Here is a 26846-nt window from a genome sequence, read left to right as displayed (position 1 = left end):
GAGGTACTTAGGAGGAGCTGCGGGGCTTTGGGCAAACCTCACGACCCCACGAAGCCTCAGTTTCCCCACTAGTAAGATGGACGGTTAAGCCAGATGGTCTCTGGAGCTGCTTCCTGCTTCCTGCTCTGATTCTTTATGATTTACAGTACAGGGTCTGCCCATGGAAGTGATATGCGGGTGTTGGGCCAGGAAGGGGACCCATGCTAAGCCAGGGCAAGGGGAGTTGGGGAGCAGCCCCTCTGCATTTAGGTAAAGCTTGGAATGGGGAGAGGTAGGACGAGGGGCTCTGTGTCTTCTGGGTTGACTTAGGCTGTGGTAGGGGTCCCCGAGGGCTCTGCGGGCCCACACACTCAGGGCCTGCCCCAGCCCGGAGGGGGAGTGTGGGGAAAGCCCCCGTGTCCAGAGCTGAAGCTGGGAGGGGAGCCCAGGCTGCAGCAGCACCAGAGCGAATGGGACCACTGGTTTCCCCAAAAGCAGACCCCAAGCCAAGATTCTGGGTGCAAGAGGTTTATTTGGGCAGTGATTCAAGAAAGCACATAAGGGAGTAGGGACGGGAGGGACAGATGGAAAACCAAGAAGAACTTTGTTAATGAGAGGGTTACCGCTGTGGGCAACTGGTGGTGACCCTCCGAGGGAGACGATCAATACAGTTCAGAGTTGTCCCACTGAGGGACGATGAAGCTGAGGTCTGTGATCACCAACTCCTGTTCCTTGCTGACTGAGGGTCACTCCAGAGAGCATTAACTCCCAACACTTCCAGCCTGCCTGGTGCACGGGCTGAGAGACACAGGCACTGTCAGCGTGGAGTGGGACCCCAGGGTCTTCCAGGATGGGCCGGGGGGCTCCGGATGGGGCACCGCTGGTGTCTGCTCTATCCCTGAAGTCAACTCCTCAGAACTGACAGACTAGGTCGGGCCTCCCTAAGGCCCAGCAGCTCCGATGGGCAACCGTCAGCTGACACTCGAAGAGCCTGGCCAAGGGCTCCCCATCCAGAGGGGCCCCAGAGGAAAGAGCGAGGCAGCCCGTGAGGGTGAACAGGGCAGTGGGCAGGCCTCAGCTCAGGACAACACCCTCCTCTGCAGGTACTGGGCCAGGTACCTGTGCTTGAGGACCCGGGGCATCTCAGGAGGGAAGGGGGCTGAGGGGCAGGCAGCGAGGGCTGCCCGCAGTTCTCTGAAGGCCCCCCACCCCACCAGGTGGACTCGGGCAGGGCCCACGCTGCCCCGGAACCGCAGGGACTTGTAGCGAGCGGAGGCTTCCTGAAGGCAGTGGTCAAGCTGGAAACAGAACAGCCTGCGTGAGGCTGGTGTGGGGCTGGGTGGCGTGTGGTGAGGCACGCACGGCTGTGTCCAGGGAACGCGTGGGTAGGAGTTTCGTGTGTATACGTGTGTGTCTGTGGGACTCATCCCTCCCTTCCCAGAGCCCCAGGGAGGTTCTCCTCCCCACACCCCTCCTCCCCACCTCTCCCCTGTGCCCACAGCACCTGGGGGCGTGCAGGGTGAAAGGGACATGCAGTCATATCCTGTCCCTGTCTCTCGTGTACCTTGTCTCGGTTTTCCTCCGACAAGTTCCTTAGCCCCTTCAGTGCCACGAACACCTCATAGTGGGGAGCAGAACCCTCGGAGGAATCTGTAGACAAACCCCCCATCGTGGACACATGCTTTTGTGAACAGGGCGGCATCCAAAGCCGAAGTCTACTGCCCCCACCTGTTCTTCCCCACTCCCAGGTTCACAGCGGGGAGAAAAGGAGTTTCTTGGCAGGGAGTGGGGTGAGTGGAGAGAAAATGGATAGAGGCAGCAGGGGGGATGGGAGTTAGATATGGGGAAGGACTTTTGTTAGGAGCAGCAAAGCAGGCTGACTCTTTTCTCTTTCCTAGACAGCTCCCAGCAGGATGGGTATGGGTTGGGGGAGAGTCAAGCCAAGGACGGGAGGCAGGAGCCAGTGGAGAAACTTACCCAGAATGCTGCTCTCCACACAGCCATGGTCCAACAGCCTGGCCCCTGGCCACTGCCCCACCGCCCGGCCCAAGGCCTCAGAGAACACGTCCTCACCAGTGTCTTCGCCTCGAACACTCAGGGTCTGGCCCAGCCTGGGGAGGAGGAAGCAGGAGGAAGGGGAACCCAGGGCACAAGGATGATCTCTCAGCCACCCAGGGGCTCACCTACCTACAGATGAACCTGACGACCGGACACTCATTGTAGGCACCAACCACCTGGACCACGTCACCCAGGCGGCACCTGATAGAGTTGAAGTGGGGGTGAGGTCAGGCCCAAAGGCCCATTAGCTCATGCCCCTGGCTTTCGGCAGGGCTCCAGAGGGCCTGAGGTGGCCTGGGGGTGGGCAGCCAGGTGGTCACCTGGTGAGGCTGGTGTGGTCAGTCAGCACCAGTTCATACTCCTTGCCCTTCTGGGCTTCGGCCAGTAGGACGGTGGGGGCAGCCTCTTCCCGGGTTCCTTCCTTGAGTGGGAGCAGCTCGATAAAGGGGCCTCCAGGGGGCAGAAGGTACAGGCCATGGGGCTGCTCTGGCCACAGACTCAGGCCCACCGCCCCTGTGGGGAGCAAGCGGCTTCTTCATCTGGTGGTACCATTGCTTCCTGCTGGGCAATAGCCCCTCCCCCTGGATCCCAGTCCCCAATCCTCTGAGCATCGATCCCACTGCTGCCCTCCCACTCCACCCTTCCTGGCTCCCCCAGGCTCAGCCCTCTGCCTCTAAGGTCTTAATTGGGAAGGGGCGGTGGTTCTGGACCTGGGGTTAAATGCTGGTGTGGTGTAAATTTGCGTCTCTTAACCTCTATGAGCCTCAGTTTTTTCATCTGTAAAATGGAGCTGCTGGTGTTGGGGAGGATTAGATGAGATGATTATAGAGGGCTTGCTACTTGGCAGCTAGCTGTGTGACCTCTGCCCCCTGCCCTCACCTCACTACCCTTGAGTCTTGCTGACCTCCAGAGGCAGCATAAGCAGGTGAGAAGAAGGCTAGCCCTTGGCACCACAAGGCCCCCAGGGCAGCCACAGCCTCAGCCTGGCCTCCTGCATCCAGAGTCACCACCACCTGAAGCTTTGGCCAGAGCCGAAGGGCCAGTCCTCGGGGTCCCTGCTCCAGGGCCTCCCGCAGCTCAGCTGCCCGTCTGGGGAGAGACGCTCCTGGGTTCCCAGCAGCTAATGCCTCAGCCAGCTCTTCGCCATCGGCCTCCAGGCCCAAGAAGACGTCTAGGAGCTCGACCGCCGTCCCAGCTTCCAGAGCCCGCAGTCCCGGGGACCTCAGTGCCTCCAGCAGCAGGGCCCTAGGGTCCTTGGCTCCAGCAGGGCCCAACTGGCCCAGGGCATGCCAAGGCCAAGGGAGCGGGTAGGGCCAAGGGGAGGAAGGGGTCACACGGGCCGTGCCTTCTGGAGCCAGCGCTTCTGGGCAGGTCTTGTTTAGGGCTGCCAGACCCAGCAAGGTGGCCTGGAGGGAGACAAGAGGCGGTGTTGTTGGCCCTGGGCCTGAGCCAGACCCAGAGGCCCCAGGTTTTTTGTTTGTTTGTTTGTTTGTTTGTTTCCCATTCTGATGGGAGGGTTTGGCTGCAGTTAGGGGTCTCTGGTGGGGCTGGGCTCCAGCCTTCCCAGTTTACCTGCAGAGAGACCTCCCCACGGTACTGGTTTGAGGCAGGGGGCAAGAGCTGCCCTCCACTTTCTTCCTCCTGGAGCTGGCTGGCCTTGGTCAGAGGGAGATGATTCCGGAAGACGCCTATATCTGTAGCCCCAAAGACATCATAAAATCCTCATGAAGCCACAGAGTTTCCCAAGAGTTTCAGGTAAGACTGGTGAGGCCCCTGAGGAAGGAACCCAGAATAGGCCTGGGGGAAGAGGGGCTGCCAGGGCCCAGGATGGGAAAATTCATCTTGAACAATCTCGGGCCTGGGTAGGGTCTCTGGGTCAGGTCCCTCTGTGTTGGCAGTAGAAGGGGGAAGGGAGGTCTTCAGGTTCTGGAATCTGACTGTCCTATGGGGTTTCTTTCTCTTTGGGCCACCTCCCCAGACCCTGGGAAACACACCTGTGCTCCCCCTGAGGGGACAGCGGGGACTCTGGGCCCTCTGCAGACACCGCCTCAGGGCCCGCTGCTGGCTCTGGCCCGCGTGCAGCGTGCTCTGAGCTAGGCTCTTCCGCTGCCAGGCGGCGGCCCAGCACAGGGCCCCCCATGCCACACGGTGCTGGAGACGGACCAGCCAGGACAGCCTGGCATCCTGGGACGGCCGCCGCCGCCAGAGCAGGGCCAGCGGCAGCAGCAGGAGGCCCAGCAGGAGGCCCAGCAGCAGCAGCAGCAGCGGCATCTCCAAGCAGCTCCTGGCAGGAGGAAGGCCTCCAAGTACTGGCACTGGGGGGAGAGGGGAAAACCCATTTCCTCCCCCCCAGTCTCCCGCGCACAGGAACACCAAGTTCAACCTGTCAGGTGATGCGGGGGAGAGAACATCAAGGCTTTGGGGTCACACTGACCTGCGTTTGGATCCTGGCCCTGCCCCTTGTTAGCTGTCTGGCCCTGGGTAACTCAGCCAGCTGCTCTGAGCTCCGTTCCCTTCCCCAATCTGTAAAATGGGAATAATAATACCCCTCAGAAAGTGCAGGAAAGGCATGGCACGGTGCCCGGCACACAGCAGATACTTCACGGACGGCATGTCTGGCCCACTACCGAGAGGCTCTGCTTTGTCCAGGATTCCACCCTGTCCCCCCGCCGCCGAAGCCCACATGCACCTGTCACAGCCCACCTGTGTCTCTGCCTGGCACCCAGGGACCCCTAAGCACCCCCGTACAGCCTCAGTACACAGCCGGCCAGAAGGCTGGAGCCACAGCTTTAAAGGGCTGGGCCTGAACCAGGAAATCCGGCCACTGGGCCTGAGGGAGGAGCTGGGAAGGGGGGCTCTTAAAGGGGCAGGTTGCCTAAGGGCCGCTGTGTTGGGAGCTGGCCCAAGCTGGCAGGTGGAGGGAAGTTAGGGCCAGAGTATCTGGTCCTCAGACTCGTATCAGCTTGAGCCAGGAGTGGGGTGCACCCCATCCTGGAGCAGGTGCAAACCTGAGAACTGTTAAAAAGCAAAACGTTTTTCCAATCCAGAATCGGTCTCCACAAAGGTAGTAGAGGAAGAAAATACTTTTGTTATTGAATAAGCGTTAGAGCAGAGTGTGACGCATCCCAGGCAATACGCTGGGACTGCAGATAGAAAAGAATCTCACTCCCTTTTAAAGCCAGAGCCAGGCAGACACAACCCATTAACACCTGTTCTCAAGATAACTACCTGGTAATTGAGGTCACCACCTGTGTTAGCTTATTGGCTTTATCGCAAGGAAACACAAACTTCTCCCATCCTTGCGGCAGGAGGTAGTTTTGCAACTGGGAATGAGGTGCCCGATGGAGCTCGGCTCCCCCATCCTACTGACAAGCTTGAGAAGCTGTGCTCAGAATGAGGTTCTTCTGCTGTCCGTGGTTAAGCCCTCTCTCCACCTGTGCCCTTGACCCAGGCTCTCAGACACTGAAACCTTTCCCTTCATCCTCACCTGCCTCTCCGTCTTGCAGTCTCTCTTCTTCTCACAGCTGAGCTCTTAAAGTATACAATTCAGTGGTCTCTAGTATATTCATAGGTATGTGCAACACCAACAGTCACTTTTATAACATTTTCATCACCACAGAAGCAATCCCAGGCCCTTTAGCTACCACCTCCCAATCCCGTCCCACCTCCCTGCCCCCCACCCTAAGCAACCACAAATCTACTCTCTCTATATATACATTTCCCTATTCTGGACATTTCATTGTACATGGAATCATATAACATGTGGTCTTTTGAGTCTGGCTTCTTTCACTTAGCATGTTTTCAAGGTTCTTCCATGTGGTACTGTGCACCAGTAGTTCATTCCTTATTATCGCCACATAATGTTTCATCGTATGGATATATCACATTTGTTTATCCATTCATCGGTTGATGGACACTTGGGTCATTTCCACTCTTTGGCTATTATGTAAAATGCTGTTATGAATGTTTGTACAAGTTTTTCTGTGGACATATATTTTCTTGCATAAAAATGGAATGCAAGGGATTCACTGCGTTCCATTGAGTGGAATGTCAGGGTCGTGCAGTAGCGGTTTAACTGTTTAAGGAACTGCTAAATTGGTTTCTAAAGTGGCGTCACCATTTTACATTCCCACCACCAGTGTATGAGGGTCTTGGTTTCTCTACATCCTTGTCAACACTTGTTATTATCTGACCTTTTGATTATAGTCATCTTAGTGGGGTGTGAAGTGATCTGAGTCAGTTTTTGCACTTTCCTGATGACCAATGATGTCGAGCATCTTTTCATGTGTTTATTGGCCATCTGTATACTTTTTTGGAGAAACGTCTTTTCAGCTTCTTTACCCATTTTTTAATTGGACTACTTGTCTTTTTATTATTAAGTTGTAAGAGTCCTTAATATATTTTACATACAAGTCCCCTATCAGATATATATGATTTGCAAATATTTTCTCCCATCGTATATGTTATCTTTTCATTTTCTTGATAGTGTCCTTTGAAGCACAAAATTTTTAGTTCGATGAAGTCCAACCACCTATTTTTTCTCTTGCTATTTGTGCTTTTGGTGTTGTATCTAAGAATTCGTTGTCAAATCCAAGGTCATGAAGATTTACCCTTATCTTTTCTTCCAATAATTTTATAATCTTAGCTCTTACATTTAGGTCTCTGATCCACTTGTTTGATCCGTTTTTTATTGTGGTAAAACATACATGAGTTACCATTTTAACCACATTGAAGTGCACACTTCAGTGGCATAACTGTCACCATCATGTCTCTCCAACATTTTGCATCTTTCCAAACTGAAACTCTGTACTCATTAAACAATTACTCCCCGTTCCTTGGCAACCACCATCCTATTTTGTCTTTATGAATTTGACTACTCTAGGTGCCTAATATAAGGGGAATCTTACAATATTTGTCCTTTTGTGTCTGTCTTTTCTCACCTAGCATAATGTCTTCAAGATTCATCCACGTTGTAGCATGTGTCAGAATTTCCTTCCTTTTTAAGGAAGGAAGTATACGTTGTATATATATACCACATTTATCCATTCATTCATTGATGGACTTTTCTGTTTTTACCTTTTGGCTATTATGAATAATGCTGCTATGAACACGGGTGTACAAATATTTGTTTGAATCCCTGCTTTTAATTCTTTTGGGTATATTCCCAGAAGGGGAAGTGCTAGATCATATGGTAATTCTTATGTTTAATTTTTTGAGGAACCACCATACTGTTTTCACAGCAGCTGCACTATTTTACATGCCTGCCTTCCACAGTTGCTGTTTTCTGTTTTTTTTTTTTTTTAATCTTTTTTTTTTTTTTTTTTTTTTTTGCGGTATGCGGGCCTCCCACTGTTGTGGCCTCTCCCATTGCGGAGCACAGGCTCCGGACACGCAGGCTCAGCGGCCATGGCTCACGGGCCCAGCCGCTCCGCGGCATGTGGGATCCTCCCGGACCAGAGCTCGAACCCGTGTCCCCTGCACCGGCAGGCGGACTCTCAACCACTGCGCCACCAGGGAAGCCCTTTTTTTTTAATCTTTGACATGGCTCAATAAGGCTGCCTTTAAAAAATATATTTATTTATTTTCTTAATTTTTTTGGCTGTGTCGGGTCGTAGTTGCAGTATGCGGGATCTTTCGTTGCAGCACGTGGGCTTCTCTCTAGCTGTGGCATGCGGGTTTTCTCTACTTGTGGCCCACGGGCTCCAGGGCGCGTGGGCTCTGTAGTTTGTGGCACGTGGGCTCTCTCTTTGCGATGCAGGCTTAGTTGCCCCGCAGCATGTGGGATCTTAGTTTCCCGACCAGGAATCAAACCCGCGCCCCTGCACTGGAAGGTGGATTCTTTACCACTGTACCACCAGGGAAGTCCCTGTTTTTGTTTTTTATAATAGCCAACCTGATGGGTAAGAAGTGGCATCTCATTGTGGTTTTGATTTGCATTTCCCTTACAATTGAGCATCTTTTCCTGTGCTTGTTGTCCACCTGTATATCTTCTTTGGAAAAATGTTTATTCATGTCATGTTCCCATTTAAGATTTTTTGTTGTTGTTGTTGAGGAGTTCTTTATATATTCTGGCTATTAACCCCCATCAGACATACGATTTGCAAATATTTTCTCCCATTCTGTGGGTTGCCTTTTCACTCTGTTAATAGTGTCTTTTGAAGCACAAAAGTTTTTCTATTTTTTATTTTTTTGGCTGCACCATGGCTTGGCTTGCAGGACCTTAGTTCCCCAACCAGGCATTGAACCTGGGCCCCTGCAATGAAAGCACCGAGTCCTAACCACTGGACCACCAGGGAATTCTCAAAAGTTTATTTTGATGAAGTCCAATTTATCTTCTGCTCCCTATGCTTCTGGTGTCTTGGCCAAGAAATCATTGCCAAATCCCAAGTCATGAAGCTCTCTGTTTTCTTCTTAGAGTTTTATATAGCTCTAGCTCTTACGTTTAGATGTTTGATCCATTTTTAATTTTTATATGTGATGTAAGGTAAGGTTCCAAATTCATTCTTTCACTTGTGGCTATCCAGTAGTCCCAGCACTATTTGTTGAAAAGACTATTCATTTCCCGTTGAATGGTCTTGGCACCCTTGTCAAAATTTTGTTGACCATAGACACATTGGTTTCTTTCTAGACTCTGAATTCTATTCCACTTATCTATAGGTCTATCCTTATGCCAGTACCACACTTTGTTGATTACTGTTTCTTTGTGGTAAGTTTTGAAATTGCTAAGTGTGACTACTTCAACTTTTTCTTTTTCATTTCGTTATGTAGGACTGTATTGTCTAATTTCCATATATTTGTGAATTTTCCAGGGCTTCTGATGAAGCTGCTCGACACCATTAGTCATCAGGGAAATGCAAATTAAAACTGACTCAAGTCATGTCACACTCCACTAGGATGGCTATAATCAAAAGGTCAGAAAATAACAAGTGTTGGCAGGAATGTAGAGAAATCAGAACCCTCATGTAAAATGGTGCAGCCACCTTGGAAACCAGTTTAGCAATTCCTTGTTTCTTGTCCAAGTACACCAGTTTCCTTGTTTAGTGAGTGGCAGGATTATGTTAGTGAGTCTATCTGCTCCCCACTGCCCACCCATACACACAGAGTGAAGCCTCTGATATTGCTACTTAGTGGGGAGTTATGCCCACAGTCACCCTAGCAGGACAGTGATTTGCACAGGTCTCTCCTTGTCTCTTTCCTTGACCACACCTAGCTGTTAAACTACACTAGTTGTTGGCTGATTGCTGTATTTTTCAACAATGCCCTGGGGAATAAATGGCTCCACAAATTGATCTAATCAAATTCAGGCTTCTGGGCTTCCCTGGTGGCGCAGTGGTTGGGAGTCCGCCTGCCGATGCAGGGGACGCGGGTTCGTGCCCGGGTCCGGGAAGATCCCACATGCCACGGAGCAGTTGGGCCCGTGAGCCACGGCCGCTGAGCCCGCGTGTCCGGAGCCTGTGCTCCGCAATGGGAGAGGCCACAACAGTGAGAAGTCCGTGTACTGAAAAAAAAAAAAAAAAAAAAAATTTAGGCTTCTTTGAAGGGATAGTTTCAAAGGTCAGTATTTGAGATTTGTTCTGACCCTGAGAGAGTTCCTCCCAGCTGTATCTTTACCCATTTCTTTTCTTTTCTTCCTTCCTCCCTTCCTCCCTCCCTCCCTTCCCTCCTTTCTTTTTAAATTTATTTAATTTTTTGGTTGCGCTGGGTCTTAGTTGTGGCACTTGGGATCTTCGTTGAGGCATGTGGCATCTTCCATTGCAGTGCGTGGGCTCTTCATTGTGGCGTGAGGGTTTTCTCTCTCTAGTTGTGGCGCAGGCTCCAGGGTGCGTGGATTCCCAGACTGCAATCCTCTTGAGGGCAGGAATGATTTCTCATCCCATACACAAGCCTGGCTCAGGGCAGGCACTCCAAATGTGCTGAATCTTAAGGATGAACTTTCTAACAGGAATAGGAGATAAAAGACTATCATTCTGTTTCAAAACCTCACGTGAACAGGAAGGTAAGAAATGCCACCGTCTGCCATCGAAGCTGGTGACACACACACTCTGAGGCAGCCAATGCCCAACTAGTTCCTCTTTTCAGAGTCACACTGATGATTTCGAATTTTCCCCTATGAAAGCCACTCTATCTCAACCACCTGATGGAAAAAAATAAAAAGAGGACTCAATATTGTCCATTTAGAGGAAGTATTTATTGTAACATAAAATACACAGTTTTGTGACTGCCCTAAATTGTATACAATACTTTTCTGGTGCCTATATACTGACTTGCCTCATCACTAAAATCTGTATCTGAAATAATTTCACGAAATTTTATAAAGAAAAATTATAAAAAGTATGTTTCCATTTTAAGTTATATTCACTTTCAGTCTCCCTCCCACCCCCTACAAAGCCCTGCACATACCACACATTGAAACATTTTGATGACGCGCATGTGTGTGTCTGGGAGCGAGTGAGAGGCTGAGGTGGTCAGGACTTGCCCGTCACCTCTCCTTGCGGTTTGCAGAACAGGGAGAAGAGAGAAGATACATGTAGATAGCGAGCGCACCTTTCAGTCAAAAATCTCTCCCATCTACAGGCACAGCCTCAGGAGAACGGAGGACAGCTCAGCCACTGGACGTGTGTGGGAACCCCAGGCTTGGGGCAGCCACTCTCTTGGGAACCCGTCCCCCCAGCCCCAGTGCTAACTATGCAGTGAGGGCTCTGCCCTCGGCACGCCTGCGCCTAGGCCCACTGCTCATCTGAAAGCGTGTCAATCCCTGCCCCCAGGGCTGCTGGGACAAGCAGGGCCGGCACTCAGGGTGCCCCGGTGTCGGGCATGAGAGGTCTCTTTGAGTCCAGGAGCAGCCAGGCTTCCTTTCTACCTTTCCCCAACACTCCCAACCTCAGGGGGGGATTTTAATCAAATCTTGAGGGGACGTAAGGGGCTTCGTAGCATCCTGCGTCGGTGCTGATAGCCATGGAGGAGTCAGCCTGCTCCTCAGAGGCAGAGACGGTCTACTGCCCAGCACGGAAAAATAAATCAGTGTATGAAGCCAAGCTAGGGCAAAGAGCAGCTTGTAAAAAGTCCTCTTTCAATAAATAATTTACTACAGAGGAATATTTTCCTTTAACATCAAAACACTGATAAATTCAGAAGTTATTTTTGTAAAAAAAATATGTTTATTTACTCACATGTATAAAAATAATGTTTTTTAGGGCCATTCTCTCCTGGGTGTGGTCAGGCCCTTCTTTTGGAGGGGGGCTGGGGGTGACCTTACAGGCCTGACCCCAACGGTATACCTGCTTTCCCCTCTTCCCACCTGCCTGCCATGGCCCATTCCTTCCTTCTGGTGTAAAGCTATGGAACAAACTTTGGATAAAGTTATGCAGAGGATTTTTGGTTCTGCTTTGTTTTTGCAAAGCAAACTTCTCAGCAAACTCGCTGACTGCATTTCCCCAGATGACCAGTGCCGACACCCAGCACCCTGCACCCGGGTGGCAACGCGCTGGCCCTGGGTTCAGCCCACACTCCTGCCACCCGCTCCCCAAGACATTGCGTGCAGACAGTGAAGGGAAAAGAGGTGACCTGCGTCCCAATGGCACAGGACCTGACGCAGGAAGAAAGAATTCGGATGTCCAATTAGGGTGGGAAGGGAAAAACAAGTCCCAATTTGGAAACAAAAACACCATTCAACCTTTGCAAAAAGCCGTTATCAATAAGCCTTTGGAAAGCCTCGCTTGTGCCTCTACCAGCACAGAGGAAGGACAGGCAGACTGGACAGCCACTGCCGGGTAACAAGGCAACGTCCTCAGCGCCTGCGAGCCGGGGCTGGGCAGTCCACTCTGGCCACGACACAAAGACATCAACACGGTAAGCTCTGGTTATGTGACTCTCTTCTCTTTCCTCTACTTCATCAAACGTGTCTGCACATGCGTACACACATAGGAACTAAGCGGCGACTCCATGGGGGCTGGGAGTCAGCGGGAGAGGCAGAGAACATTTAGATGGGTTATGGGTTATCTAAAAAGCCACTACCCATCAGAAAACCCACATCTTCCCTTGCCCCAGTGATTGTTTATGTCCCCCCTCCTCCCACCCCTACCGAGGAAAACGGGGACTGGGGGACAGGGAAGGAGGGAGGACTGGTTTTCTTTGTGAAAAGGCAGCTTCTACGTTTCAGAAGAAAAGTGGAGACAATCACGTTTCTGTATCAATGGCTTGGCAGACACAGTGACAAAGACTCACCAGACACAAGGTGCTTTCACCGCCCTGTCCTTCTCCCACTTGAACAGCCACATGTCAAGTTCAGCCACCCTCAAAACACATGGCCAAGTTCCAGGGTTCATGGAACTAACTGCCTTTCTGCACAAGGTTAAAACCACCACAGCCTCTGTTTGTGGCCCCAGTGCTGAAGCTAAACTCCGGACAGCAAGGGGAAGAAACGGCCCAACGTGCAATCTCACACCCACACACCCACACACACACCCACACACTCACATTCCCTTCACTGGTGCCACCATGCACAGAAACACTAAAGTCACGACTAGTATTAACACTTCACATTATGAGTATTGTTTCCAAAGCGAAGCGGTTCATGGAATTAAAACATCCACAAAAGTAACTCCTCTGGCGAGGATGAAGAAGCTGGAGGTGGCCACGGGGGGTCACGACTGTGCATGGGGGATCCACTGACTGTCCATAGGTCGGCCTAAGAGCTCCTCCACGCGCCGTGCCACGTCCATCGTGTCGTCCAGATCAAAGTCCCCATCGTTGTCCATGACGGGGTCAGGGCTTCGGAGGGAAAGAGGAGAGGTTACGGGAGGGAAAGGTCGCCAGAGGCCAATGAGGAGCAGCAGAGACCACCCCGCACCCCACCAGGTGAGAGGCTCAAGACCGACCGCCTGTACCCTCGGCCCAGGCCTCGCAGGAAAGCAGCACTCCGACCTGAACCCTGGGGCAGAGTCCTTGGCTAGCTGGTTGGACAGTGACTCGGACTAAAATACCCAGCCTACCTGCCCCCAGCACTGGCTGCCCGCACACACCTAAACCCCACCTGGTCCTTACACAGAGCCAGAAAAATCTCCACTTTAAGAGAGGGGAGCAGGTGACATTTGCCCAACCCCACTCTAAACTACCAACATCTACTGGTTGAATCTCTCCCTCCCACCTGGGCATGTGCCAGAGCCCGGCCTGGCCTGGGTGGTCTCAGACCTAGAGGAGCTCTGGATTCCTTGCCCACCAGCCCTCCGGGTGCCCAGTTCCTCCCCACGGAGCCCCAGGAGAACACAACCTACTTCTGTGGGTACATGTTATAATGAGCCTGGGGGCACACGGCTGGGGAGGGGGCCTGGTCCATGTAGGTGGCGCTGCCCCCGGCAGAGTCCGCAGAGGCGTTCACAAACCTGCGAGAGGAAGCAGAGCGCAGCCTCAGCGGGGAGGGGCTCAGGGGCCACCTTCGTGTCCTTCTCAGGTGCGGAAGGACACAGTGCCCGCTGAGGCTGGGGCTCTGGCCGCAGGAGCGGGGCCCTGGGTACCGACGCCCTGGTGACCAAGCCCAGCTCCCTCCCCAGGAGGGGCGGCGGTGAGGGGTGAGGAGCGCCAGGTGGGGGGTGAGAGGAGAAGAGAGGCAGCCTCAGCGGGGAGGGGCTCAGGGGCCACCTGAAGAGAGGAGGAGACCAGAGCTGGACCCGGGACACTTACTCAGGGACCACTTGCTTGATCTGTGGCTTCACGTATCCGTCCACGGCTTTAGCTGCCGAGGGGAAAGAGTGATGAAAACCAAAGTTCTCAAGTGAAATGAAGATGAGCCTCCCTGAAGAACCCCCCCTTTTCTTAGGATGAGACACAACTGCCTCATTTTATCTTAGGATCCAGTATAAGCACATCTTTTAATCCGTTAGGAAGACCCAGTAGAGGAGAAGCCTCAGTACTGACACCGCAAGGTAAGACAGCTTCCAGGTTGGCTTGGATGTGTTAATTAATTCTTCAAACCACAAGAAAGATATACTTCAATACAAATCTAAATCAAACATTAACTGCATACCAACTGTAAAAAGAAAACATATCTTTACAAGTTTAAAGTCGCAGATGCAGAAAGACAGAGGACAAAACGAGGACCAACAGGAGGAGGGTGCAGCGGGACAAATTCTCATTCAAATAAGGAAGAAAGCGGTCGTCGCAGGAACCCCCCCCCGACACAGTCTCGGGAAGGACTGATTTCTTCCTCACTGGAGGTTTTCACGTGGAAGGTGTACCAGCACTCGGTAGGGGTCATGCGGGAAAATCTAAGCATTAGAGGGGAATTAAGTTGACTTGAGGATCCCGGGAGTTACTCTAGTTCTGAGCTTCTACCCTTTTAGGAAAGGGAATGTCACTCTGTCAGGTGTCAGGTGTCTGCGTGCTCTTTTCGTGGGGTTTCTGCACTCGGGGGTAATATGATGGTCGTGCCTCCCAGTGGGTGCTGTCTATGCTGTGTGGCTGGTTAAAAAGAATGCTGCTGCTGTGTCTCACTCTCCACAGCATCCCCACTGGGACGTGGCAGGCTAGGGATAACCTAGCAGATAAGCTAGAGTTACCTTTTCAAAAGGCTGATTATGGAAATCCAGCTAAGTAGGTAGTAGGAATGTGATGGTCTGAAGTCGGTGAATGAAATCTTGTTTCCTGGGTGTGTAAATACGGAAATAAGTATAAGCTTAACTATATCAGACAGTGAAGATTCCGCTGAGGTCAGAAGGATGACTCAGCCCAAGAGAATGAACTGCTGCGTGGGTCACACATTGGTTGTTATCCTGACCTGCTTCTACTGGGGCTTCGAATGTCAGGAGCTGCCTTTTCATAATATCTCATGCTTTTTGTGCTTTATGGTCTACAGAGAATTTTACAGAATGGCAGAAAAGATTAAAAAAAACAAAGAAATGCTGTAAAAATAGGATTGAAAAATCTAGATTAGTTGTGCTAACAAAAAGCAGCAGTGGTAGGTTTAATCCAAAAATATCACGTAAGTCTAAAAATATTTTGGCTTATTTCCCCACCTAGAAATATAACCAGGTGGGAAGGCATGATACAAAAAGCAGAATCTATAAAGGAAAAAGGTCAATAGATTGGGCTATATAGAAAATACAAGTCTTTGCACTTCAGCAAAATAAAACCTAAATGTTAAAAGAACAATGACACACTGAGAAAAATCTCTGCTATAATAATAAAAGCTTTACTTACTATATAAAAAAACACTCGCAGATTATTAAGAAAAAAAGGAACTCCAAAAGAAAAATGAGCAAGGAATAGGAACGTACTCCACAGAAAAAATACAAATGGCCAACAACGTGGAGGTTAAGAAGTACAGGCTAGACTGAGCTCAAACCCTGGCTTGGCCTCTTCCTAGCTGTGATACCTCTGGCAATTTATTTCACCCCTCTGTGCCTCAGCTCCTCAAATGTAACATGGGGATGGTGACAGTGCCTACTTCACAGACCTGTTTTGAGGATTAAATGAGAAACTATTTGAAATGTGCTCAGAAAAGTGTCTGGCATGCAAGTAAGCATTCAACAAATGTTAGCCGCTAGTATTATTCTATCTATTATTGTTATTATTATCTTTATATGAAAAGATGTTTCGACCTTACCTAGAGTCAAAGAAATGAAAGTTAAGAACTAAGATTATCATTTTTTATGCCTATCAGACTGGCAAACATGAAACTGATGAAGAGACACTATCACTGGCAAGAGGAGGATGGAGACGCAGATACTCAAACAGACGCCTGTGGGAGTGAAAACGGATTCCACCTTCTGGAGGGCAACTCTGGACAGATGTGTCCAAACGCTTGAAAAGTATATACCCCTTGACACAAATTCTACCTTAGGGATTTGTCCTAAGGAAACAGTAGAACAAGATGCACGTACCAGGTTATCTCAATATTAACCAAAAGAAAAACTGTGAATAACTTAAATTTTAAGTATCTTAAATAACCAACAGAGGATCACCATACAATGGAATTCTATGCAATTGTTAAAATGATGCTAAGTTTATATTTACTAACCTGTAACTCTGCCTGTGATATATTTTTAAGTGAAAGAACAATCAGGTCACAAATGACGACGTATGGTTATAACCCAAACCCGACATGATCTGGTCCCTCCCACTGCTCTGCCCTTATCTCCCACCATTTCTCCCCTGCTCATCCAGCTCCAGCCTCTCGGGTCCTCATGAGTGTTGTTCTTTTTAAAATAAACGTATTTATTTATTTCTTTTTGGCTGTGTTGGGTCTTTGCTGCTGCGCACGGGCTTCTCTAGTTGTGGCGAGCAGGGGCTATCTTGGTTGGGTGCACGTGCTTCTTTTTATAAAATTAATTATTTATTTATTTTTGTCTGAGTTGCGTCTTCATTGCTGCGCATGGGCATTCTCTAGTTGCGGCGAGAGGGGGCTACTCTTCTGTTGCGGTATGCAGGCTTCTCATCGCGGTGGCTTCTCTTGTTGCAGAGCACAGGCTCTAGGCACACGGGCTTCAGTAGTTGTGGCACATGGGCTCAATAATTGTGGCTTGCGGGCTCTAGAGGGCAAGCTCAGTAGTTGTGGCGTACGGGCTTAGTTGGTCCGTGGCATGTGGGATCCTCCCGAACCATGGCTCAAACCTGTGTTCCCTGCACCAGCAGGCGGATTCTTAACCACTGCACCACCAGGGAAGTCCTGTGCGTGTTTCTTATTGCGGTGGCTTCTCTTGTTGCAGAGCACAGGCTCTAGGTGCACGGGCTTCAATAGTTGTGGCACACGGGCTCGGTAGTTGCGGCTCGCGGGCTCTAGAGGGCAAGCTCAGTAGTTGTGGCATACGGGCTTAGTCGCTCCGTGGCATGTGGGATCTTCCCAGACCAGGGCTCAAACCTGGGTCCCCTGCATTGGCAGGCGGATTCTTAACCACTGCGCCACAAGGGAAGCCCCCTCGTGAGGTTTTCTAAGCATGCCAACCTCACTCCCACCTCAGGGTTTCTGCTCTTGTTCTCTCGGCCTAGAATGTTCTCTCTAGATCTATGTGTGGCTTCCTCACTTCATTCAGGGCTACTCTGATGTCACCTCCTCAGGGGAGCCTTCCCTGATCACTCGAGTGAAGTGTTGTGCCGCACTCCCCCACGCCGTCACTTCTCTATCCCTTCACCTTATTTGTTTTCATAGTGTCCATCACTAGATACATTTATTTGTTTACCTGTTTATTGTCTTCCTTCTGCTATTAGATTGCAATCCCACACGGGAAGTGCTTAATAAGCCTCTGGTGACTGAGTGACAGAATACATATCTACGTTGACTGGAAGAACATTCACTAAATTGTTTACGTTGATGAGATAAGAAATGTTGTGTGATATCTCTTTTCTTTTCTATACTTCTCTGGAAATTTTACAATAAATACATAATACTTTTATTCTCAGAAAACAATAAAACCATCTCTGTTTTGAAAAACAAAATTTTACCTTCCTAATTTTGTTTGATCTAAGCTTGTATTAAAAGCAATTTATTCCCTTCAATTTGATATTTGGGGTTGGCGGCTGATGTGTTTTTTGTATAACTGAAGAAAATAGCCCAGGATTTACATCTGCCCTGGATAGAGCTCAAACAGCAACAACTGTTAACTGCGTAGATTTTCATGCCAGACAGACAGACTGACACACACAGACACACACGTACACCTAAAACAAAACCAAAATCACAACGAAACCAAGTCAGAATGCGAACATTGTTACCAGTGGCAGGCTCGCAGGGAACTGGGGTGTAATATTTGGAGTACACTTCATCTTTTGGCCGGTCAGGAAACACGTAGATAAGGTAACTCAGGTCTCCCAAGCGGTCAGCCAGGGACCGGATGGAGAAGTCTCTGGTGGTAAAAGGCATCAGATTCCAAAACATTCTTTCCTCTATATCAAAAAACAGAATAATCACAGTCTAAATATGATTTCTGAACAGGAAATCTTAAAACCCAAATATACTACAAATAAAGCTCTCCATTAAAATTGTCCCAATAAAAATCTCCATTTAAAAATTACCATAGGGCTTCCCTGGTGGCGCAGTGGTTGGGAGTCCGCCTGCTAATGCAGGGGACATGGGTTCGTGCCCCGGTCCGGGAAGATCCCACATGCCGCGGAGCGGCTAGGCCCGTAAGCCATGGCTGCTGAGCCTGCGCGTCCGGAGCCTGTGCTCCGCAACGGGAGAGGCCACAACAGTGAGAGGCCCGCGTACCGCAAAAAAAAAAAAATTACCATAAGTTGTAGATTAAGTAGTTTAAAAAAAAATTTATATATTATTTATTTATTTTTGGCTGCATTGGGTCTTTGTTGCCGCATGTGGGCTTTCTCTAGTTGCGGCAAGCGGGGTCTATTCATTGTGGTGAGCGGGCTTCTAGTTGCGGTGGCTTATCTTGTTGTGGAGTACGGGCTCTAGGCGCGCGGGCTTCAGTAGTTGTGGCTCGTGGGCTCTAGAGCACAGGCTCAGTAGTTGTGGCGCACGGGCTTAGTTGCTCCGCAGCATGTGGGATCTTCCCGGACCAGGGCTCGCACCCGTGTCCCCTGCATTGGCAGGTGGATTCTTAACCACGGCGCCACCAGGGAAGCCCGATTAAGTAGTTGTTGTTGTTGTTTTTTTTTTTTTTGCATTACGCGGGCCTCTCACTGCTGTGGCCTCTCCCGTTGCGGAGCACAGGCTCCGGACACGCAGGCTCAGCGGCCATGGCTCACGGGCCCAGCCGCTCCGCGGCATGTGGGATCTTCCCAGACCGGGGCACGAACCCGTATCCCCTGCATCATCAGGCAGACTCTCAACCACTGCGCCACCAGGGAAACCCCGAGTAAGTAGTTTTTAAAAGTCATGGGTAGATAAGCAGGTAACGCATATACCACTTTCCTAGAGATCTAACGATCTCAGGTAGTTTCCAGTTCAAACAGTATTCTGTTCCTCCCTAGAAGAAACGTCTTGCTGACTCCAGTCCCTGATTCCCTGTACAAAAGTATGTAAAAGAGATAGGAAGTGTGTCCGTAGCCAGAGGGTGCATGAGAGTCATTAAAAGCTATTAAAATCTTTAAGTCACAAAAAACTAGCAAGCTACTCTTGTCTTACCGTGAGGCTCAGAGGAAAGAACTAACATTCTTGGATGGAAATGACCAGTGGTAGTATCCTCATGTTAGGATAAAGGAATAATGAAAATCGCACATTATTTCCACTCTAACGACTCCAAACAACAGAGTAATTCTTTACTGAAATAAGCTCAAGGTTGAGTAATAAGAAGGCAAACATTTCAAAAGGGAAGCAGCTGAGATTTTGGACAGGATACTGCATCACATGTAGCCATATGTCGGGCTGTACGTCTGTGTTTCTCAAAATTAGTGATTGTGTTTCCCATAATAAGATTTTACACAAGCTGCAGCTGTGTCATGGTTATACATTTCTGCTTCCCATAATTAGTACTCGTGCCCAGGAATAATAAGTACTCAATAAATTGTTAAAGTAATTTCGCAACAAAAGCACCTAACCAGAGCCAAGCTATGTCTTAAAAAGGGAGGGGCACTCACGAGAATCAAACTTCCAAGCAATGGTGATGCCACCAATTTCAGAGTCACTGAACCTCAGCAGGAAGGTCCCGTCAGGCTTGTTAATGAGTAGGTCGTGGGCCTGTTGCTTGTTCACGAAACCCAAGATAGCCCTGGATCACAAAGGAGCAGAAGCGGAGTGTGATGTTTTAATGCCACAAAAAAGACCTTGCTGCTACTCTACTGCCGACTTAACAAATGACGATTCTCACCCATCATTCCAATGAGGCTTGAGATGTTTTTTTAACACTTCCATCACACCGTCAAACCACTGCCAGAAAGTGTAATTCCGTCCTGGTAAATTCTCCTGGTTGGAGATACAACAATGAACATAAGAAGGCAAAAGTTAACACTTGGGATATTATTACCTGTATATACTTTAACTGGAAAAATTAAATGGAAAACAACATCTATATTGTCAGAATCATACAAATATACACACCTACCTAAGTTTGACCAAATGGTCCTACAACCCAAAAACAGAATAGGGGGGAAAAGACGGAAGGAGGGGAAAACACCACAGAGCAATTACCAGCACCCAGAGGACCCTGGCTACACACACTTTCCCCCGTATCTAGGCTGACTAGTCCTTTGCTGGTTTTGATGTGTGGTCTGTGACCAGCAACAGCAGCATCACCTGGGAGCTTCTGAGAAACCTGTAAATCTGAATGGGATGAGATCACACTGTGAGGCCACAGAGCACACTCCATCATACGCGTGTTACCGACAATTATCAGCAAAATGCAGTGATCTGATTCCGGTGGAAGGCAGGAGCCGTACTGCAATGGCAAAGACAGACCACCTAGGCCTCCTGCTTCCCTGTCAAACCTCCTCTGACCACCAGTGAACCTGTCAGCCAGCTGGTCAGCACACAACCATTTAAAAGAGTTCCACTCAGAGACTGTGAGATCTCTGAAGTAGGGCACGTGCGGTGAGGGTGGGGGACGTAAGCAAAGACACGAACGTTCGGTTTATAATCAGAGATGTGATGGGTGACATCTGAACTACCAGATGCTAGAGGCAAAGTTTCCTTCATCAGCATCCTCTTTTGCAGGCTGAGGGTCCCACGGGAGCCTGACTTTGCATTACACATCAAGGAACATCAGAGAGTCAAGGGGACAGTGCCACGGAGTTGTCATCATCAGGAAAGCCTTCCTTCTCGTGAGTTATGCTGCCGTTCGCTTTGCTGTTTCCTTTACAAAGGAAGAAAATGCACTAGCCACGTGCAAGGCCCAATTTGCTGATATGGTCAAACATAATTTTCTACACAAAAAAGTATGTGGTTGTCCATCTATTCAGAAGCTTCCTACTACCACGGGCACGTCGTATTAGAGACATGAGGAATGAGGGCCGAGGGCAGGGAGACCCCTGAGGGATCTGGTTTGCAGGGGCCAATCTAACTGCAGAGGGTGGAGTCCCTCACCCTGTTGAACTGGGACCAGGACACGGACATGCCATTGTAGTCCTCGAGGTGGCTGCTACTGCTGTTGAACAGTTTCTGCGCCAGGAACACGAGGTTCTCCTTGGTCAGGCCCCGGTTGCTCTGCACTTCGGCCTTGAATTTCATGTTGAGCGCCTCGCACAGCTGCGGCCACAGGACTTTGTCAGGCACTGCAAACGGCACCCTGCCCTGGTGGGGAGAGAAGCCAGAACCTTAGGAGAAAACAGTTGCATGATTTATTCCCTCAACCTGCGAAAGAAAAACCCTGATGGCTGGATGGAGTTACAGACACTTGTCTGGCTGAGCCTGAGGATAAACTCAGACTTCCATGGGGTATGCATTTCTGTGAAATTCGGAAGGTTCCATTTTACCACCTTCACACACAACTTAGAAGGTAACCTCGGGCTACCTGTGGTGTCCTGTAAATGAGCTGCTGGATGTACAGTGCAATCCTACTTTCTTTTTTTTTTTAAATCATTCTCTCCTCACTCCCTTATTTATTTATTTAGAATTTTATTTATTTATTTATACAGCAGGTTCTTATTAGTTATCTATTTTATACATATTAGTGTATATATGTCGATCCCAATCTCCCAATTCATCCCACCCCCCCCACCACCACCACTTACCCCCTCGTGGTGTCCATACGTTTGTCTCTACATCTGTGTCTCTGTTTCTGCCCAATCCTGCTTTCTAACAGCCACGAAAACAAAATATGACCAAGGTCTGGCTTTGACACCCAAAGGGAGTCAAAATCTACAAGACTGGTTCTCTAGGTACAGAGAGAGAATGTGTGCATGTGTCCGTAAGTGTGTGCACAAGTGTCAGTGTGTGCACAAGTGTCATCCTTGCCCTTGACCCCTTCTGCCAAGAACTCTAGCTCAAAGTGAAATAACTTAATATATATACGTATATTCATATATATATATATATATATGAATCACTTTGCTGTACACCAGAAACTAACCTAGCATTGTAAATTGACTATACTTCAATAAAAAAATTAAAAGTAAATAAATACAAAAACAGCATAAGATGTACCCTAGTCATTCATGTAACTGAAAATGTTAAAAATGCTTACTTATTTAGACAAGATACTTTCGGAATGACATATCACAGGAGATGCCAGAGTTACATGAGGAGTGAGATCTGTGGATGCACAGGGAGGGGAGTGAGAGCAGGCGTGGCAATCCTGTCCAGGAGGCTTGTATTGTTTTAATGTTAATTTTTTCCTTGTCTTTTGATTCTCACTCGTTCATTCTTTCCTATATATATACACACACACACACATTTCTATACATGTATTCATTCGTTTGTTTGTTTGTTTGTTTAAATGTCTACTCAGTCAGTGAATCAGCTGTCTTCCTGTTCTAATTGATTGTTCATCCCAAATCCTCTTTCGGATCAAGGCTTCAGGCTCCTTAGGCAGATATTTTTTAAAAGGAGCCTGAAACGCAGGGTTTGTAGCACAAGCATCGTGGAACTTCTGCTAAGAATCTCACCCCTACAGCAAAAATATCGTTCTCTAAAGAGGCCTGTTGAAAACGCCAAGTTGTACTCTTCACATTAGAGCCACGTTAGAGAAGGACACACTTTTATGTCCCAAATAACAAGCTTAACCTTTTATCATGCTTTTGTGGACTAATCTCTACTGGAAATATGCCAACACATGGAACTCTGCCTACTGAAATGTTTTGCAAATGATCAAGCAGCACATGAGTGGTAACCAGATAGCATCTGGGTGCATAAATCTACAGAATCGTATTCATTTCTTTACACAAAGCCTCTCATCCTCAGGAGACTTGGGATGAATCACAGAATCTAAAATTTGGAAAGGACATTAAATCTCACCCTCAGTCATGGGAGGGAAGATGAAAGGAAGCAACTTCTAAGCTAAGTGACTTCCTGAGAGGTACAACCTCTAGAAGAAACCTGGGAGTCCCAAATTCCATTCATGGTTTCACCCACAATTCAAAATACTATTTACAGAGTACTGACGATGTGACAAGCATTCTGTGTATCACCTAAATGAATCTTCCAAACGACACTCTGGAGCGTTACTCTCCCTGTGTTGCAGACACTTATGGGAAATTTAGACTCAGAGAGGTCAAGTGAATTTCCTGTTGTCACAGAGTGAGGCAATGCTGGAGCTTGAATTGAAACCCTGGCCTTGCTTCAAGCCCCTGCTCATGCTACTTTCCACATACTCTCCATTCTGCCTCCCACTAAGGAAAAGAGCATTTTCCTTCTATGCCTTTTGATGGGGATAAAGAGGCTTGAAAGAGATTCATGACACCAGTATCAAAATCCTGAGACCCACAGGCCCAAAGAATACACTCACAGGCTCTGCAAAAGCGTTGTCCCAGAGAACAGTGGCCGTCGCATTGTTGTCCTGGCTGCCGTGAACAATCACCACCACCGGGAGGGACAGGGTCTGAAAAAGACACAGGAGCAGGGCTGAGCTCCTGCAGCCACACGCTCTGCCCTCCTCCCCTTTTTTTCTATCACGACACGTTTTTTGTTTTTTGTTTTTTTTGCGGTACGCGGGCCTCTCACTGTTGTGGCCTCTCCCGTTGCGGAGCACAGGCTCCGGACGCGCAGGCTCAGCGGCCATGGCTCACGGGCCCAGCCGCCCCACGGCATGTGGGATCCTCCCGGACCGGGGCACAAACCCGTGTCCCCTGCATCGGCAGGCGGACTCTCAACCACTGCGCCACCAGGGAAGCCCATATCACAACACGTTTATTCTCTCTACAAGTTTCAGTAAATGTCACCCTTGAATACAGAATAGGAAGGGCTCCAGGAATAATAAGACTTTGCACTTTGGCACAGTCTTAGAAATTTTAGACATTTTTAAAAGAGATATTTCTGTGTGACATTTTGGTATTCAGGTATTTCTTAGATATTTCTGAAGGATGGAGTAAGTTTCTCAAAGCTAGAGACTAAGAGAGAAAAGAGAAGAAAAATGGAGACATTTCTGGGGAAAGAGAGCAAGTAACAAATGTCTAAAATTACTACAACTGTACTCAAATCCATCCTGAGTGATGTTTCTCTTGGTTCGCTTCTACCTATATCTCCAGCTACTTCATTTCGTTATTATTTGTTCATGTCTTAAGAGAATCTAAGAGATAAGAGTCCTAAGGATGAGGTCTCCTCACTTCTGTTCATCAGTAATCACAAGAAGATACACCTGAAACTAACACAACACTGTAAATCAACTATACTCCAATATAAAATAAAAATTAAATTAAAAAAATTATCACAAGAAGATACTCTGTGATCAAAACAATTCTTTTGGGATATAAAGTACACACACACACACACACACACACCTTGACTTGAAAAACCAGCTCATTTCCACCAACACTGAACTGTGATTCAAACAGGATTGTAAATTTTTCTTCTGTCACCGACTCCGCTCCACGACGGTCAGACCTCTTAATTCGTTTCAGGGACTGAAAAGGAGAAAAATAGAGGATAAAGCCCTCAAACAGCTACAGAAAATTCATTCATCCTCTTTTCCCATCCTCACCATGTTCCTGAAGTGAGCGCTGAGGGTGCCCGTGGCCTGGTGATACTCCATCACACAGCAGTTGTTCAAGATCTCCCCGCTATAATCACTGCAAATCAGACAGACTCAACTTTAAACCCATACAGGGTCTCAGCACACACAAGGTAGAAAACATATTGGGGGGGGGGGTAGGAGGAAACAAAGAAGGTTGTCAAAAAACTTAAGTCATTTAAGAGGAGATCGGGGTTAGGCTGTATAATCTATCTAAGAAATAAATGTACATAAAACACATAAGAAGTTTCCTTTAGACATATCCCTACTAAATCATAGTTTCCTCACAGAAGAACCCCCTTACTGCTTCTCTGAGAGCTGGAAGGGGACAGAGAGCTAATGGGGCTCCTACAAAGGAATGGCCAGGCCTAGAAACTTCCTAGAAGGTGGGATTCCTTTCCTCCTATTTCGAGGGCAACGTACTTGCGGGTGTTCTCGTTCTTGAGCAGCGACTTGGCCTGCTGCTCACTGATGATGGTGGCCTTCACCTGGGGGGGGTTCATGTGCACGTTCAGCTTCCCGCCCACCAGCAGGCGCACGGTGGCTGCGAACTTGGTCTGGGTCTTCAGGACCTGAGGGGGCTGCTTCTCGATGATGAACGTGCTGCGGGGACACAAGTGACCAGGGGACGCCTCAGGGGACAGCGCTCCGGTCCCTCCCTCCGCGTGGCGAGGCCGCCTTGCGCGGGGCACAGCAGGCGAAGGAAGGGCTTGTGGCACAGCCCCCGGTCCAGGGGGGGCCGCTGCGAGTCGGGGGAGCTGGCAGGAGGGGAGGCAGTGAGGTGAACTCAACAGCTGAAACGGGCTGCAGGGAACAAGCCCATACAGTGTCCACGAGAGAAACTGGGCAAGGTCGACAGCAAGAGGCCACGGCAACAGGCGACGGAGGGGGATGGGATGAGGGTGTGAGGCAGAGACGGAAGGGTTTAAGCCGGAGCGCAGCGCCCTGTCTGTGAAGACCCTGCTGCCCGCGACCCAGGCCAACCGGATGGGGCCTGGGCGTGGCCAAGAGGCAGCAATCACCTGGTCACCAGGGCTGAGATGATGTCTGTGATGGTGGCGTTGACCTCAGCCAGCATCTCCTCCACGGGGCCGGGGATGGGCAGCTGCTGGCAGAGGTGCTCAGCTCTGCGGATCTGCTGCCGGTTCTGCCAGATGATCTCCGCCAACTTCTCACACCTGCACGGGAGCCCCGAGGCCAAAGGGAAGGACAAAGGCTTCACCCCCTTCCTCCAGGCCAGACGCCAGAAGGCGCCCAGGCTGGGGGGAAGGCCCAGACCCAGCTCCAGCCCCAGGAAGGCTCGGCGCCTTAGCCGCCTGGCCTGTCCACTGAGCAGAGCACGGCTGGCCTGGCTTCCAGAAACACAAAGAAACACACAGGAGGAGCGACCCTGACTTGGGTCCAACCAGCCTGAGCGTCACTCTGCACACCTGGCCCCACCCCACTCCCTCACCCAGGGACGCCCCTCCCGGGGGAGGTGGCACAGGACGGGGGCACCAAAGTCTGCATCAGGAACCAGACCACTGGTGAAATAAGACCTGGGCCCCGACAGAGGGAGCCGGCTGCGCACGTAAACGCACGAGCAGGACAGCAGCCGGTGGCGCCCCGCTGAGCCCCTGCCGCCCCCGCCCGGCCCCCCACACCCATTACCAGGATTGTAGCACGTCCAGGCTGCCCTCGGGGGGCCCTCCGTTCCCCGCCAGCTGCTGCCGCCGCTTCCACTGGATCAGCTCGTCATCCAGAATGATGGTCTGCTGCTTCCGCAGCAGCTGCAGGGTCTTCTGGTGCTTCTCGGCCAGCTCCTGAGGGGCGGGCGGCGGGGGAGCGGCCCTTCTGGGCTCTCAGAACAGCCCCGCATGGCCTCCCCTCACCCCTTGCCGACCCGCTCTGCCCTGCGTGCCCACACAGGGGGGAAGGCTCTGGCCTCCTGCTCTGCTGCGTCCCGCTCTCTTCCTGGCTCTCTCCCTCCCTCAGGTCCCCAGGACGGCTCGGCTAGGGGTGTCACCTCCACGCCCGGGAGCGGGGGGACGCAGAGCCCACTCACCACGCGGTACTGCTGCAGCGTCTGGGCCTCGCGCTGCAGCCAGGCCTCCAGGGACACCTGCTTCTGCTGGAGGGCCGTCTCCCGGCTCAGACGCTCCTGGGGGTTCAGCTGGGCCAGCTGGGCAAACTGAGCTGGAGGAGGGGACAGGACACCCACGACCATGACCTCTCCGGGTCCAGCAGGGAGTCTGGCAGAACTGCACTCACCTGTTCTGGAGGCAA

At 49.9% G+C, this 26846-nt stretch overlaps 2 protein-coding genes across 5 annotated transcripts in view; both read right to left on the bottom strand.

Annotated features, from left to right (window-relative positions):
* Positions 1 to 927: 927 nt before the first annotated feature.
* GHDC (GH3 domain containing) lies at positions 928 to 4834 on the bottom strand. 3 transcript variants are annotated; one of them, XM_081218352.1, is made up of 10 exons: positions 4727 to 4834; positions 4472 to 4560; positions 4032 to 4352; positions 3610 to 3731; positions 2942 to 3443; positions 2358 to 2550; positions 2167 to 2238; positions 1957 to 2090; positions 1544 to 1629; positions 928 to 1277 (listed from the first exon to the last, which is right to left on the bottom strand). In XM_081218352.1, the coding sequence occupies exons 3-10, from the start codon at positions 4306 to 4308 to the stop codon at positions 1059 to 1061; spliced, it is 1605 nt and encodes a 534-aa protein (XP_081074478.1). In that variant the 5' UTR covers positions 4309 to 4352; positions 4472 to 4560; positions 4727 to 4834; the 3' UTR covers positions 928 to 1058. The 3 variants fall into 3 exon arrangements, with proteins under 3 accessions (XP_081074478.1, XP_081074477.1, XP_081074479.1); XM_081218351.1 differs by having other exon boundaries at positions 4032 to 4321; XM_081218353.1 differs by having other exon boundaries at positions 4032 to 4321; positions 4741 to 4818.
* A 5369-nt stretch (positions 4835 to 10203) lies between these two features.
* The window catches only part of LOC308607838 (signal transducer and activator of transcription 5B), a 63696-nt gene continuing 47053 nt past the window's right edge, over positions 10204 to 26846 (bottom strand). For both annotated transcript variants that reach the window (XM_081220164.1, XM_081220165.1), the window contains 14 exons: positions 26626 to 26756; positions 26232 to 26383; positions 25604 to 25759; positions 25005 to 25184; positions 24552 to 24639; positions 24352 to 24474; positions 23361 to 23453; positions 21002 to 21208; positions 19791 to 19885; positions 19561 to 19691; positions 17743 to 17913; positions 13717 to 13768; positions 13311 to 13418; positions 10204 to 12807 (listed from right to left, as the gene is read on the bottom strand). In XM_081220164.1, the coding sequence (XP_081076290.1) occupies positions 12681 to 12807; positions 13311 to 13418; positions 13717 to 13768; positions 17743 to 17913; positions 19561 to 19691; positions 19791 to 19885; positions 21002 to 21208; positions 23361 to 23453; positions 24352 to 24474; positions 24552 to 24639; positions 25005 to 25184; positions 25604 to 25759; positions 26232 to 26383; positions 26626 to 26756 (1814 nt within the window). In that variant the 3' untranslated portion in view covers positions 10204 to 12680. The remainder of the gene's footprint in view (positions 12808 to 13310; positions 13419 to 13716; positions 13769 to 17742; positions 17914 to 19560; positions 19692 to 19790; positions 19886 to 21001; positions 21209 to 23360; positions 23454 to 24351; positions 24475 to 24551; positions 24640 to 25004; positions 25185 to 25603; positions 25760 to 26231; positions 26384 to 26625; positions 26757 to 26846) is intronic.

The sequence above is a fragment of the Mesoplodon bidens genome, assembly GCF_964165515.1.
Source record: "Mesoplodon bidens genome assembly, chromosome: 19".
Taxonomy (NCBI): domain Eukaryota; kingdom Metazoa; phylum Chordata; class Mammalia; order Artiodactyla; family Ziphiidae; genus Mesoplodon; species Mesoplodon bidens.
This window is presented reverse-complemented; position numbering and strand designations above follow the sequence as displayed.